Source organism: Falco rusticolus, chromosome 2 (genome assembly GCF_015220075.1).
Source record: "Falco rusticolus isolate bFalRus1 chromosome 2, bFalRus1.pri, whole genome shotgun sequence".
NCBI lineage: Eukaryota > Metazoa > Chordata > Aves > Falconiformes > Falconidae > Falco > Falco rusticolus.
In genome coordinates this window covers 91,269,127-91,283,359 of record NC_051188.1, presented here as the reverse complement: position 1 = coordinate 91,283,359, position 14,233 = coordinate 91,269,127, and the positions used below count along the sequence as shown (strand labels likewise).

At 43.4% G+C, this 14,233-nt stretch overlaps 1 protein-coding gene across 2 annotated transcripts; it reads left to right on the top strand.

Annotated features, from left to right (window-relative positions):
* Positions 1–634: 634 nt before the first annotated feature.
* On the top strand, positions 635–14,224 carry PDHA1 (pyruvate dehydrogenase E1 subunit alpha 1). 2 transcript variants are annotated; one of them, XM_037377242.1, is made up of 12 exons: positions 635–828; positions 2,536–2,550; positions 3,957–4,025; positions 5,589–5,762; positions 6,507–6,633; positions 8,216–8,307; positions 8,684–8,776; positions 10,165–10,320; positions 10,530–10,601; positions 12,054–12,121; positions 12,971–13,079; positions 13,782–14,224. In XM_037377242.1, the coding sequence occupies exons 1-12, from the start codon at positions 751–753 to the stop codon at positions 13,944–13,946; spliced, it is 1,218 nt and encodes a 405-aa protein (XP_037233139.1). In that variant the 5' UTR covers positions 635–750; the 3' UTR covers positions 13,947–14,224. The 2 variants fall into 2 exon arrangements, with proteins under 2 accessions (XP_037233139.1, XP_037233140.1); XM_037377243.1 differs by lacking the exon at positions 2,536–2,550.
* Positions 14,225–14,233: the final 9 nt, after the last annotated feature.

Here is a 14,233-nt window from a genome sequence, read left to right as displayed (position 1 = left end):
CCAGGGGGTGGACGCCTGTGACATTAAAAGGAACCGTTTAACGCTTCGGTTACGCCGTGCCCATACAGCTCGGTCAGGGAATGCTCCCGCCAGAACCGCCCCCGCGCAGCGGGGCAGCGAAGGCCGCGGCCGGTGCCACGGCCCCGGGCTGCCGCGGGAAGGCGGCCGGGGACAGGGGCCGCGACACGGCCGAACCTTCCCGCATCGGGCGGGCCGGCACCTGCCGGCACCCAGGCGCGCCGCGACACCCCGAGGCTCGGGAACAAACTCGATCTTTCCTCGCATTGCACGGTCGGCTCCAGGGCCACTCCCGCCTTGGGGGGACTCGCCGACCCCCCGCACCGGCCCTCCCCCCGGACACGGCCCACACACTCGCCAGAAACCCCCACCCAGCGCTCCCGGTGCGGCGGGGGGCGGCAGGAGGGCCCACCGGGCAGGCGGGGCCACCGCCACCGCCACGCCCAGCTAGACCCCGCCGCCCCCGCCAGGCCCCGCCGCCCCCGCCAGGCCCCGCCGCCTCCGCCGCGCCCGGCGCATGCGCGCCGCGGAGGAGGGACGCAGGGCAAGACGCCGGTCGGCCCACTGCCGGGGAGCGGTCCCGGGCGGCGGCGCCTGCGCCCTCACTTCGGGCAGCGCGTCGGTCGGCCGGGGGCGGGCGGCTGGCGGGCGGTCGCAGCCGCAGCCGGGCTCGGCGGCTGAAGGAGAGTCGAGGACGGGGACCCGCGCCAGGCGCTGCCGCCCCCCCGCTCCATGCGCAAGATGCTGCTGGCCGCGCTCTCCCGGGTGCTGCAGGGTCCGGCCGCCGCCGCCGCCACCGCCGGGAGGACAGTGAGTGTCGGCCGTTACCTGCCCGGCCGGGGCGTGGGGTTACCCGCGGGAGCGGTGGTGCGGAGGGGTGCGCGGGCCCTGCGGGGGAGCGGCGCGTCCCAGCGCCGGGGGGCGGGGGCGCGGCCGGTGGGGGGCGGTGGCGGCGGCGGGGTCACGGGCTTGTCCTTTGGAGGCAGCCCGCGCGTGACGGCGGGCAGCCCGGCTGCGTGGTTCCGGCGGCAAAATAAAAAGAACTTAAAAAAAAAAAAAAAAAAAAAGTGTTGCTTTTTAATTCCTCCCCCCCCCCCCCCCCGCCTCTGTTTAAAATACCACGTGGAAACCAAGCGGTCGCTGCGCGCCCGAGCGCTCTTTGCAGACGCCTGTTACCGGCGCCCGGTGCCGTGCGGGGCTGCAGCAGCGGGCGGGGCCGCCTCCCCCTCGCGGGGCCCGGGGTGGGGGGGCTGCGGCCCGCGCGCGGCCTGTGGCGGCTAGGAGCGCGCGCCGGCGGGGGGGGTGGGCGGCTGGGGGCTGCGCTGCCTGCGGGGGGGGCTGGCAGCGCGGTGCGCGGCCGTCTGTGCGCTCGTCTTTAGCACGAGTGAAATGTGCCGATTCCTTTCTGAAACCCTTTCCTGGGCCCTTTGGTTTATTTTATTTCTCTCTGTATATTCAGACTGTCAGCACAGGTCAGGCCCTAGGCGGGGGGCACACGCACCCTTCTTGTTCCCTTTGAAATTCAGCCACCCGGCTTTCTGAGCGGCGTCACCTTTCCTTGCTCAAACAACAGGCCCTTTCCATCTCTCCCTGAATTTTCTTTCAAATCTTAGGGTTTTTTTTTAGTTCTGGGTTTTGGTTTTTGGTTTTTGGGGTTTTTTTTGCGTTAGCGCGTCATTTGTTGTGTTTTATCTCGTGTGTGTGAAAAAATTTTACCTCTTTGTTCTCCTTACGCCATTATAATGACTGTGGCCATGAGGAAAAATTAACCCTGCGGAAAAAAACCAAAAATGTTGGCAAGGTCAAGTCAGTGTTAAAGGAGACATTTTGGTGACTGGAGGTCACCTGCCTTTTTGCCATTGCAAGCGAATCTGTTACCGTAGCTCTGTTCTGAAGTAGCCCACTTCCCTAAGCACGCACTTGCGGAAGAACCAGGTGGGTGACTGGATCCGTGAGAGTCACGCAGGAGAGCAGATACACCAGAAGATCTTCCTCTGTGTGTTGAGACTGTGTGGCTAGAAGTATTTCCTAATTTACAAATGAAACACGTATATTAAAATTTTCATATATGGGTGTCTAAAATTAGTCCCTTACTGCAAGTACTTGGCCTGCTCCTGACATGCTGCGTTTTCCTAGAATTCCAAACTGGATATCGTTTGGATATCTTAATAGAGGATCCTAGTGATTTCCAAATATGTAAATATTTGTCTTGAATTGTTCGAGTGCATTTATAGCAAAGGTATAAATTACCAAATAAATAGAAGCAGTCTTAATCCATAAAGCAGTATTTTATAGATGCTTTGAGCATATTGCAAAGAGTATAGTTGGATTTCTGTGACGTAAAGCTTACCTGTAAGGAAACTACCTCTTAACAGCGTTCTAGTTGGCTAATAATTTGGTGACTTCTCCCCTAATTATTTGTTATAGTTACTTATCCTCTTTCTCTTCTTCCTCTTTTTTTTTTTTTTTTTTTCTTTCTTCTCCTTTTATTTTTCCTTCCAAATGCTGCTAACCTAGGGAGCCGTTAGTGAGGTAAGGCCTGAATCAGTCTTGTCAAGATTTGTTTTTGATACATGTACTGGCCATGTATTAGAACTTTTGTACAGACTCCTCAGTGTTGCTTTTATGTTCTGTTCGGGGCAGGGGGTTCAGCCAGATGGCCTACAGAGGTGTCCCTTCCAACCTTCATTGTTCTGTGATTCTGCAGATCCCAAACGCTTGATTTACATGCAGCTCTAGAAGTAAAATAGCTATTTTTCACTGATAATGTTGATGTGTTGCTGTAAACAGTGTAGAAACTTGGTTTAAATTAAAAACTCTTAAATATTTTATCTGATAATGGGGTGGGGGACTGTGATTGCTAAATCAAACATGTGACAGAATGGATAACCAAGATGGATTGAGAAACTTTTCCTGGCTTTTTTTCCAAGCTTTATACCTGTCAGTCAGACCTTTTTTTTGGAGGCAGTGACCTGGATGTTCTCAAAACTTTGAAATAACGAATCTTCAGCTAAATGTACGTGAATTCCATGGTTGAATGAGCTACTGACATTTTTGTGTAAATTAGCAATACAATTTTGCCACTAAAGATGTATTGCATTCCTCATGCTACAGCCACAGCACATGCATGGACAGATGAACATCCTATCTGATGCTGCAGTGAAACTTAGTAATCTAAAAATACCAGATGTCAGATGTTCATTAGTCAAGAGCCTGTGTTCGTTCAAGACACAACAGTATTTTTACTCTTATCTCTCCCTTACCATGTCACCATTTCTGTTGTTCTGTATTTCATGTATCCTCAGGTATGTCACCTTTTATGTTTCTGTATCATTTGTAAGTAGCACCCATGCTGTTACCTGCTTAAATGATACTCTCTTGTCTTCATCGTTGCCTTGTGCCGCCCCCCCCCCCCCCGGCTTCTCTTCCTATTGAAAAGAAAGAGCTAGAGTACTTCGTATTCCAGAAATCTACTGGGTTGTTTTGTTTTGGTGGGTTTTGTTTTTCCCAAATAATGTTTCGGTTCTATCAAGGCAAAATTACACTCCGTGCAGAGCGCTATCAAAATCTGCATTGACTGTCTCTACTCATATAGGCAGTCTGGTATGTGCAAGGAAAAACACTTCTGTAGTTTTGGTGCTCTTCACAGTGTTTTGAAACTTACTGGTTTTAATGTAGATAATCAAGGGTATTAGAAATTTAAAATTCTGTTCTCCTTTTCTAATCTTTATTTTAAACACTGGGTTTTAAAGGACTTACAGCACATCTGTACGAAATAAAAGTTCTGTAGTATTATAGGGGTATGCCACTGGTGAGTTTAATCGAGAAGTTACTTCAATTTGGGAGTACTGTTAGAAATTACTTGATAATTCACCTACTTTTCTGTGATAATTACCTTGAAATATTGCTCATGTTTTGTTTTGTTGGTTTTTTTTAAGGCATCTCGAGTGGTGGTAGCATCACGTAACTATGCAGACTTTGCAAGTGAAGCCACATTTGAAATTAAGGTAACAAAGCTGAACACTTAATACTGGCATTCTGTGTGTTTGTTGTAGATCGTGAAATCATGGACTTGCCCTCTTATCTTTTTCAATTAGAAAAATACTGTTTGAATTTCCAGAACCAAACCCCTCACTGTCTGACCTGATTTCTAAACGCAGCTGGAGGTACTGTGCTTGACAGTATGTAGTAATGTTACTTGTTTCTTAAGAGTGTGAAGTGGTGATTCTTTGCGGCTGCGATACTGCAGTTGAACTGTGAGAATGGAGTCACAAAGGAGCTAAAGAACCTTTTCTGCTCGGAGGGAAGACTATCAAGGTTTCCTTAATGCTTGTAAAACAAATAGCTGGTGTTTGCTGCCTACCCTGTCTTTCCATCTCCCTTTTGTTTACGGAGTCATGGGTGCTCTATCCCAGATGTCCAACTGATTGAGGTCTGTATGGATTTTGGAGGAAAAAATAAGACATCCTTTTAATGCTTTACTTGGTGCTGCTCAAAAAATACGTGTTATATCCTGTCAGCTTTCCCCTGCGGCTGGGTCTTAGGAAAAAGGTGATGTGTCTATTGGCAGTAGCTTTTGTGCTGGCTTTCCATTCAGGAATTGCTAAAAGAAAATCTGTAAGAAATTATTTGGTTTTCCTCCTACCTGCTCCCTGTTTGTCTGTGCCTGTAAAGTACTAAAGTTGTTTCACAGGTGGAATGGAGGGAAAATATGTTTATATGAAAAATTTTCTGAGTAGATACAAGGTTTAGTGTTTGTTCCTGTGTTGATTACAAGACTCCTAAGTTTCTATTGTTATGTGAACTCCGAAGCAAAACTGTCTGTAGTTTGCCCATGTGTTACATCCAATTCATCTAGGTGTCAGTGGATTTGCTCTGGAGAGACTTTTGCTTTAATATAAACTTTGACCTGTGTAGCAGTATTTTGGCCAATTAATCTGCACTGACAGAGCAATTTTAGTCTGTTCCACTGAACTTAACAATAATCACTAAAAAAAATAATCAGTTTTATTTTTAATTTTATTTGTTTTGTATGGGTGCCTAAAATCAGCCCTCTCAGTAGACTCCGTGGTTTGGCGAAGAAGTTGTACTGTACACATGGTGGTTTGACTGGCAGAGTGGCTAGTGCAGTGGTGGTTTACTACTGCTTGTTAGAAGTGTGGTAGAAGAGATGAGATCCAGTCTTAGGGCCAGATCTTTCGAACTATTTCATAAAGGAAACTCTTTTCTTGTCTCTTCACTAAGTCTCTGTAGCTCTTACCAAGTATTTGGCCTGCAACAACCATGGAAATTTCCCATATTTTGTGAGGACTGCAGTTCATCTACTGCTTGTGGGAGATAGATCTCCATTCAAAAAATGAAGCTTTGTATCTTTATTATATATATTTATTTATTTCCCTGAATTGGGAAATAGCACACAAATTTTACAAGTTATTCTGACCTATGAATTTAGGTTTTGCTTTTTTAAAATGTATGCTCTGAATTTGAAAATGGCACGCCATTAAAAAACTGTGATACTCATAAATAGGATGACTGACTTTCAGGAAATAACTACTTGTTCAACTCTGCAGAAATGTGACCTCCATCGCCTGGAAGAAGGCCCTAGTACCACAGCAGTGATGACTCGAGAGGAGGGGCTCCATTACTACAAGACAATGCAGACCATACGACGCATGGAGCTGAAGTCTGACCAGCTGTACAAGCAGAAGATCATTCGTGGCTTCTGCCACTTATATGATGGTCAGGTAAGATTATTTCCACACACCCCCACCCCCCCCCCCAAGAGGTTTTATATTTTCTCACCTTGCTTAACATAGGGATTTGAATAGAGTGGAGTATCTGTGTACAATGGCTGAAGTTGTAGATGGATCTGTGTTTTAGTGTGTTACTTCTTTAAAAACAATGTCTTGGCACACAAGGGAATCCCTGAGATCTTGGGATAGCAACAGGAAAAGAGAGAAGGCAAGGTGCAGCTGACAGCTGAATGTGAGGAATGAGCAACTGCAGCATATTGAATTCAACACATTTGGAGGCCCACATCCTCCTCCTCCTCAAGCTTCATTGATGTTTTTTGTTCCATGTCTTAGAGCTCATGTGCCCGCTAAAAAGCAACAGCCAGGAGAAGGAACTTCATAAACTTGGTGAAACTTTGCTCTCTGGCCACTCCCCTGCCATTTTTTGAATTGGGGTTGTTTAGATGCTTCATCTGGGAGATGGGTGTACAAAATGTCCACAGATTTTTGTAGCTTCTAGTTCCTCTCCTGTCTGCCTTTGTTAATCAGAGTCTGGATGAAATTTTGGAGCCCAAGGCTGTTGTAGCTCCAGGCCTGCCACCCCTCAGGATTTAAGGCAATCTCCTGTATCTGTGCTCTTCCTGTGTTTCCCTGGTATTTGATGTGTGTGGGTTCATAGCTGGCCCTTGCCACACTGATGTCTGTGGGAGTTGTGTGCTTTTCTTCATTGCTAAGCGTGCTTTTCCTTTGTAACAGGAGGCTTGCTGTGTAGGGCTTGAAGTTGCCATAAAGCCTACAGACCATGTGATAACAGCTTACAGAGCTCATGGCTTTACTTACGCACGAGGAGTGCCTGTTCGAGAAATTCTTGCAGAACTTACAGGTTTGTGCTAAGTAAAATGAGCATTCACGTACTGCTTTACTTGTGTCAGAATTTTTTATTCAAATTCAAAATGATTCTGATGCAGAAAGTATGCTGGAGCTTCAGAAACAGTTTAGTGACGTAGCAGAATAAATAAGTTTCATAATTCTATGATAAACCCACTTTTAACATAAAATGTAGGTCATAGGGGATATTTAAGTGCTGGTACTTCTAAAGCATAAATTCAGAAAGCTTTTCTTGATACCATATACTGGATTTGTTGTGGTGCAGCAGCTCATTTAAATAGAACTTGCCGGTGGTAGGCATTTGTTCTCCATACAACAGGGTATTACCCTCACTAGGAGACAGACTTGGATTTTCAGAATTATGCTGCTGAAGTCTTGGGAAGACTGGTAAACACCAATTGTAATGGTAAACTGATTTGGAAAATCTGACTGTAACAAGAATAGCAAAAAATTACATTGATCAGTTAGGAGTTCTTAAATACTTTCTAAAATAAAGGATTGTACAGAAAGTGGAAGGAGATTACTGAAGTTAAATTGCAATTAAGGAAAACAGTTTTCTGATAAAAAATTAGACAATTCTGCGTTTGCTTTGGCCTTAGCTGGCAGAATCTGTGAAAGCTCACATGAAACCACTTCATAAGCACATGAAAGATATGAGAAAGATCAATAATAAAAATTATTAACTAAGAAGAAGAAGTACAAATTCCAGAAAGAGATCCAGCATTCAACTTTTAAAATAAACACCAAGGTTAAGGCACAAAAACCAACTAAACAAGCTGTGCTTATTAGAAATAAAATATAAGCCTCTGCAGCTAGTAACAAGAAAGATCGGAATAAGAAATGGAGTGGGCTGGTGAGAAACTCTATTCTTAGACCAGCTCATTTAAATAGCATTTGTTGTAATGCTTCATGGACCACTACTTATCTTCAAATTACAGCTTGGAAAAAGCTGGGCTAGGTGGCTTTTTGATGTTTATCCTGGGGTGGGATGGGGAGCTCTTGGTCATATTTTTTGGTTTGGGTTGGTTTTGTTATTTTATTTTGGTTTTATTTCATGTCCTGCCTGCAATTTTTACTATATGGTTATTGTCAAGTGGGAGACAAGTGTAGGTCATTGCAACTACTTTGGAAAAGTGTTCCTACCTTTCTTGCAGAAGACAAAAGTAATAAGGACTATATATACTAGTTCTTACAGATTACATATATGAGAAATACAGACAGTGTTGGCTATTAAAAAAACCCAACCAACAAACAGCGAACCCATATTTATCAGAAAGTATTTTGACATAGTAGGACACTGAAACTTCTTGGTTGATTTTAAAACTTCTTAATTTCATTCTGCATTTCTTGAATTATGTTTTCATTATCGTTCTCTTTTTCCCTCTTCTTGAATTTGTTTTGTGATTTGTTTAGCATAAACTCTTTGGGGAGAGGCCATTGTGTCTTAATTCCACATAGATCTAATGACAACAACATAGTCTTAGTGTTAATACCTTTAGGATTTGAATTAGATGTTCCTATTTGCATGGTATTTTTCCTCCAGAAAAATATATAATTGCTTATTATTTATGTTTCAGGTCGAAAAGGAGGATGTGTGAAGGGAAAAGGAGGATCAATGCATATGTATACCAAAAACTTCTATGGTGGCAATGGTATTGTTGGTGCTCAGGTATATACATGACTTTGACTTTAAAGCCGAAGTTGAATTTGGCTCCTGTCCTCTGCCATTGTTTCCTCTCAGTTTGGGTGGTTTGAGCTTGTATACAGATACTGTTGCTCTGTGGCTATTAAAGCTGTTATGTCTTTATTCTGGTTTTCTCACTGTTCCATAAACTGCAGCAAAAGTGAATCAAATTGAGAATATAGTTAATGTTTATATTTTGGCTGTTATACAGACTGGAACAAAAGGAAGTGGGTTGGTAACGACTTGTTTGTGGAGCCGATATCTAATAGTGTAAATGTCTCTTTACAATTCACAAGCTGCCTATCTCCAACTCCTTTAAACATTGTTCTAAAATTTTGGTTTGTCCTGTATTCTGTGATAGGTTCCTCTTGGAGCTGGGATTGCGCTGGCCTGTAAATACTTCGGTAAAAACGAAATCTGCCTGACGTTATATGGGGATGGTGCAGCCAACCAGGTAAATGAGCCTGTCTAGTGTGGCTCTGTGAGGAAGAGTTAGACTGTGGGTAGTCAGTTTTCCTTCTGTGAACTGTGAGCTCTGCCCTTCCACCAAGTAGTGGGAGAGCACCTTTCCCCCTGCCTGTGTCCTACCTGCAACCCAGCCAACGTCTGACTTGGAACTTGTGCTAGGATTGTTGTGTTGGGCTTTCTGCTGCAAGGGTGCTTTGTTAAAGGAGTCCACTGACAGTGAAAAAGCAATCCTGGGGAGAGGGAAGTCCACCGTCAAGCTGCAGTTCATTGCAGTTTTCCTTACGGCTTTTGTTCCGAAGTTCTGTTTGCTGAGACATACTTCGTGTAGGTGGCTGGACATCTTCCAAGTTTTGAATACTAGCACCTCTTATTTGTGTTCTTAAGCATTTGAGTAGGAGTATGTTTCAAGAACGGTGTAGTTGTTAGAGGAGTGATTCAGATGAACAGTTAAGAAGTTAATTACTAGTTGCTTTTTATATATCAGGATTGTACCGTGTGCTTGGATTTTCCTATGTTTTGGACCTGTGCAAATGTCTGTCCTTCCCTGCCTCTATTTTGAGCTCTGCCCTTGTCGCTAGAGCGGAGGGAAAGCTTCTTGGCTCCTTCCCTTCTGGAGGGCTCCAGATACTCAGGGAGCCAGCAGGGCTGATGTTTAATTATGTCATCGTGTGAGTCATGGGAGGAGGGGGTTCCAGTTGCACTTGGCTTATCTAAGCGTTACACCCAGTGGTCTCTGTGCTGTAAGGAGAGCTCTGAAGGACAGCAGTGAAGATGAGAGTGCTGCTGCATAGGGAGAAACATGTAATTTACATTTCTGAAGACAGGAGAGGACAGAGCCACTTAGCATTGACATTCCAGCCAGTCTTTTCACGTTATCTGCAGAGATGTTCAGCCAGATAAGAAATTGGTGGTTTAGAGCATACTGTTGATGCAATTTCCCAAACAGGTGGATTATGGTTCTTAGTTTTCTCTGTCTTTGACTTCGGGTAGCAAGGCTGACGCAGTCACTGCGGTCAACCTTTTCTATTACTTTGCTGTAGCAAGCGTCCTGCCAGATTAGTCACCTGTGAAGTAATTTAGGACTGTTGCTGAAGTAATTAATTTAAAGCTGAAGGTTTTGTGCCACCCTAACACAGGTACTGATACAGGCTTAAAAATTAATTTCTATAAACTATTAGTTGAGATGAAAGCTACCTTACATAATGTAGCTTCTTTTTTTATTCCTGCTGAGCTGCAGCAACTGGCTGGTTTCAGATCATTTTTAGTACTAAAATTTCTCCTAGCTAGACCTGTGCAACTGAATGATTTTCAGTAGAGCCTAATGCTCCAAGGCTGGGCTCCCTGTCTAGATGTAATTTGCTCTTTTTCTTTCAGGGCCAGATATTTGAAACATACAATATGGCCGCCTTGTGGAAGCTGCCTTGTATTTTTATCTGTGAGAACAATCGGTATGGAATGGGAACTTCAGTTGAAAGAGCTGCAGCCAGTACTGACTACTACAAAAGAGGAGACTTCATTCCAGGGCTCAGGGTGAGCACAGTCACAGCTTTCTTCAGGGGGGATGTGCCTGCACACACCTGCACAGTACAGACATATGTATGCATTTTTTTTATTTATAAAAAAAATTTTAAGTATAGGAAAATTTGAAACTGAATTCCTATTGCACTTGTGGAAGTACTGAAATGGGAAGTTTGGGGTTTGACATCTTTCTGCCTCAACTTGTAGTTTCTGTTTATCAGGTGGATGGCATGGATGTTCTCTGTGTTCGAGAAGCAGCAAAATTTGCAGCTGAGTACTGTAGATCTGGAAAAGTAAGTCTGTAATCATCATTCCTTTTCCATAGGTGAAATTCTTAGCCAGATTTTTGCTGCATGAAGAGTTCCTTCTCCAGTCACTGTTGAAACTTTATTTGACCTTTATTTTCTTTGTTCTGCACTGTATTGAACCTGTAAGCAATTAAGTGGTTCTTCAGTTTTGTTAGAATTTATTAACATGCAGTTGGTATTAACCAAGCATCTAAAAAAAAAATAATACTCTGTTACTCGGTCATCTTTTTCCCCATTTTTACTCCAGTTAAATTCTGTTGTGAAAGGTGTTCTGACTGTCAGGCAGTTGTGTTCTTTGTGAAGAGATTAATTAGGGGAAGCATCAAGGGAAGTAGCAATTATTCTATTTACAATAAGTGGAAAGTGAAGTAAAAGTTTTGTGAGTCAGCATTAGTGTCTTATCACCCAAGTACGATATGGTGGTTTTGAAGATTTTTAATATTTGGTGAAATAATACTTGCACCGGGAACATACAACAGAGAAAGGTTTACACAGAAGAGTAAGGTTCTGTGAGTTACAATCTTACAGTGAAACAACAGGCAATTTGAAATAGTCTTGAGTAATGGCACTTCCAGTGACATTGGAAGGGAAGAAATGGTTTAACGCTGCTCAGTAAGAACATGAGACTAAATGCTTACATTTGATGCCGAAAAACCTCGGAATGAAGAAAACTGCGAAGAGACTTTTTGTACTTCTAGCAGCAAGGCATTTATTATCAGCGCAGGGTAGTTCGCACCACAGAAACTCGCACCGAAGCACAGGTGTGAAACAGGCTAATTTATACATTTGACATACATGATTGCGACATTCTCATACATTATTCATGTAATTACGACATCTCATTGCATATTAATGATGGGCAGAGTCTAGGCAGGGCCTGTGTGGAGTTTAGGTGGCGTCTTCTCTTGGCATCAATTTTTAGAGGGTCATTCAGGCCTTCAGCCTCACTCAGGTGATCTTCCTCAGAGCTGCACTTTTCAACTTTCTTTCATAAGTGCCCCTGCGAGGATCTTGTACATGAATCTTGGCTTGTTACCATTTTCTTCCATTGATGTGTCTAACTCTACCTACTTTATGATTTCTAGTACCTGGTACAGCGATTTCCAACAGTGGCTCAGGCCTGGGCACAGTGAGCAAGAGCAGGGCGATTCAGCACTACATGCTTGGTTCCTCAGTAACCAAGTTGAGCAATCTTGTAAGGCAGGACAGAACTTTTACCTGAGACTTTTCTCAGGTGGATCCTTTAGACCTTTTTCCTTTCACATTTTATTAGTTATGATAATATTTTTTTAAAATTTTTTTTTAAATTAAACTGAGAAAAATCATTGAATTAAAATCGTTCATCACTGGTGCAATTCATCTATGGCAAATAATTGCTGCTGTACCAACAAGTTGGTCACTCAAGGTAGTAACACTGTATTGTTTTTTCTTTTGAAGGGTCCTATTCTGATGGAGTTACAGACCTACCGTTACCATGGCCACAGTATGAGCGACCCTGGAATAAGGTACTGTGATACTCTTTCTAGTATTCACTGAAAACAAGTAAGTGGTTGTGGTCGAACTCCTGAAACTCTTGGATCAGTGTTTTAAATCCGCTGTGAAGTGCATTTAAAAGTTACGATATTGGTATGAGTGGTCTGATCACTCATTGCTCAGTTGATAATCCGTGGCCATATCACATACTGGTTTTACGCGTGGTATTAAGAGATTTAGTTTTAGAACAAGCACAGAGTCTGTTAAACTTCTGTGCTTTCTAATAATGAGTTCTGCTTTCAGTGCAACTTTATAGTGTGTTGTAATTAAGCTTTGACTGAAAAGCAGCATGCTTTTCCAGGGATTTTACAGTCTTTTAAACCCTGTAAGCTAAAATGACAGGAATGGTTTGGACTGTCCAGTCAAGTAGAACGCTTCTTAAAAATACAAATATACAGGTGCCAATACAAGTTGGGCAACAATTCTGAATTGATTCACATGAAGTAGAGGTGTATCCTAGTGCTTTGTTGGAAACTTGTAGGGAATTGGAAGCATGCAACAAGTCAAGTAGCTCCCCCTTAGGGGTGATGGGAAGGAGGAAATACAGCCTCTCATGGTGACTGTCTCTGGCTGGGATTGCTCCCTTTTCCCTGCCTGTGACACTACAGTCTGGAGCTACTTGAGCTCAGTTACTGCTTACAGACCCAAGTGTTGTAGATGTAGCTGTGCCACCTTTGGGCGATGAGTGTCACTGTATTTTCATTGCGCTGCTGACAATTCTTTGGTCATACCTATTTCTAAAAGCAGGCTGTGTCCAGAACCTCACCTCTGTTCAAGGATACCCCTGAAGAAGTTCATGTCTTTGCTTGTCTTGCTCATAGCTATCGTACTAGAGAAGAAATTCAAGAAGTGAGAAGCAAAAGTGATCCCATTACGTTGCTGAAGGACAGAATGGTCAACAATAACCTTGCTAGCATTGAGGAATTAAAGGTATGGCGTTTAGTTGCTATATGAGCAAGCTCTTGAGCATTCATACACTAGTGATCTCCAAAAAGCACATCATAGGGCAGCGTGCATCACTTGCTCTTTGACGTTCTTTGAAGTTTGTTTTAACATCATTTTTATGGGTGAGGGTGAAGTTTTGTTGCAGACCAGCTAACGAAGCTGCAGTCTGCTGGAAAGGCCTGTTGCTTTTGGGCACCGAGTGTAACTCAGCAGTGTAAGGCTGTGTATGGGTGGTAGTATTTCAAATACAGCTCTTGCCATACACTAACATGTAGAAATTGAAATTGCCCAGGCGTTCGCAACTACCTAGGGCAGGAGCAACTCTCTGGAAGGGAAATGGTTACTAGTGAGAAAATCCTAGTGAAGGAGCCAGAAACCTAAGCAAATCTTACATAATACATCCGTCAACTCTAAGAGTGTCAGTGTCAGGTATTTTTAACGTAGTTGGCAGAACAGAAAAGGCAGAGGTTCAGTGGGGTCATGTTCCTCTGGCAGCAAGTTATCCATACTATCCAAAAGGGACAGAAAATTGCAGTTTGGTAAGGAGGGAGTTTTCACAGGCTTACAGTTTATGTTTATAGACAGTGTTAACGCTAATTCTGACCAATACTTAATCATGGTGTTTAAATTCAAAATTGTGATGCTTTTTATGAGCTGTCTTCAAATAAGCATCCATTTTTGGTTTAGGAAATTGATGTGGCAGTAAGGAAGGAGATTGAGGAAGCCGCTCAGTTTGCTACCACTGACCCGGAGCCACCATTGGAAGAACTAGGTAACCACATCTATTTCAATGAGCCACCCTTTGAAGTGCGTGGCCCAAACCAATGGATAAGGTACAAGTCTGTGAGCTAAAGGCCTTTTTGTTGGCATAACTTATTCATAAGAATAAGTGAATGCATTTAAAGGAACTCTAATGACTCGGAAACAACTGTTAAGCTTATTTAAAAGCTCTTTTTCAAAAGAGGAAATGTGTAGGGATCCATCTCTGCAGATTTTCTTAAAAACACTGAACGTTGTTTCAGAGGGAGCTAAATTAAGAGAAAGCAGTGGTTTATTTAAATTGCTATATATTTGCTTTACTGACTTGTCTTTGAATTGCTGTATGTGTTATGTACAGTGTAAAAAAAAAAGTATTAAAC

What these genes read in the sequence shown, in the direction of transcription:
- PDHA1 (XM_037377242.1), top strand. Translation starts at nt 751, where the DNA reads ATGCGCAAGATGCTGCTGGCCGCGCTCTCCCGGGTGCTGCAGGGTCCG. An exon ending in GGGATGGTGCAGCCAACCAG is followed by an intron (nt 8,777 to 10,164) that starts GTAAATGAGCCT and finishes TTTTTCTTTCAG; the next exon opens with GGCCAGATATTTGAAACATA. An exon ending in CTAGCATTGAGGAATTAAAG is followed by an intron (nt 13,080 to 13,781) that starts GTATGGCGTTTA and finishes TTTTTGGTTTAG; the next exon opens with GAAATTGATGTGGCAGTAAG.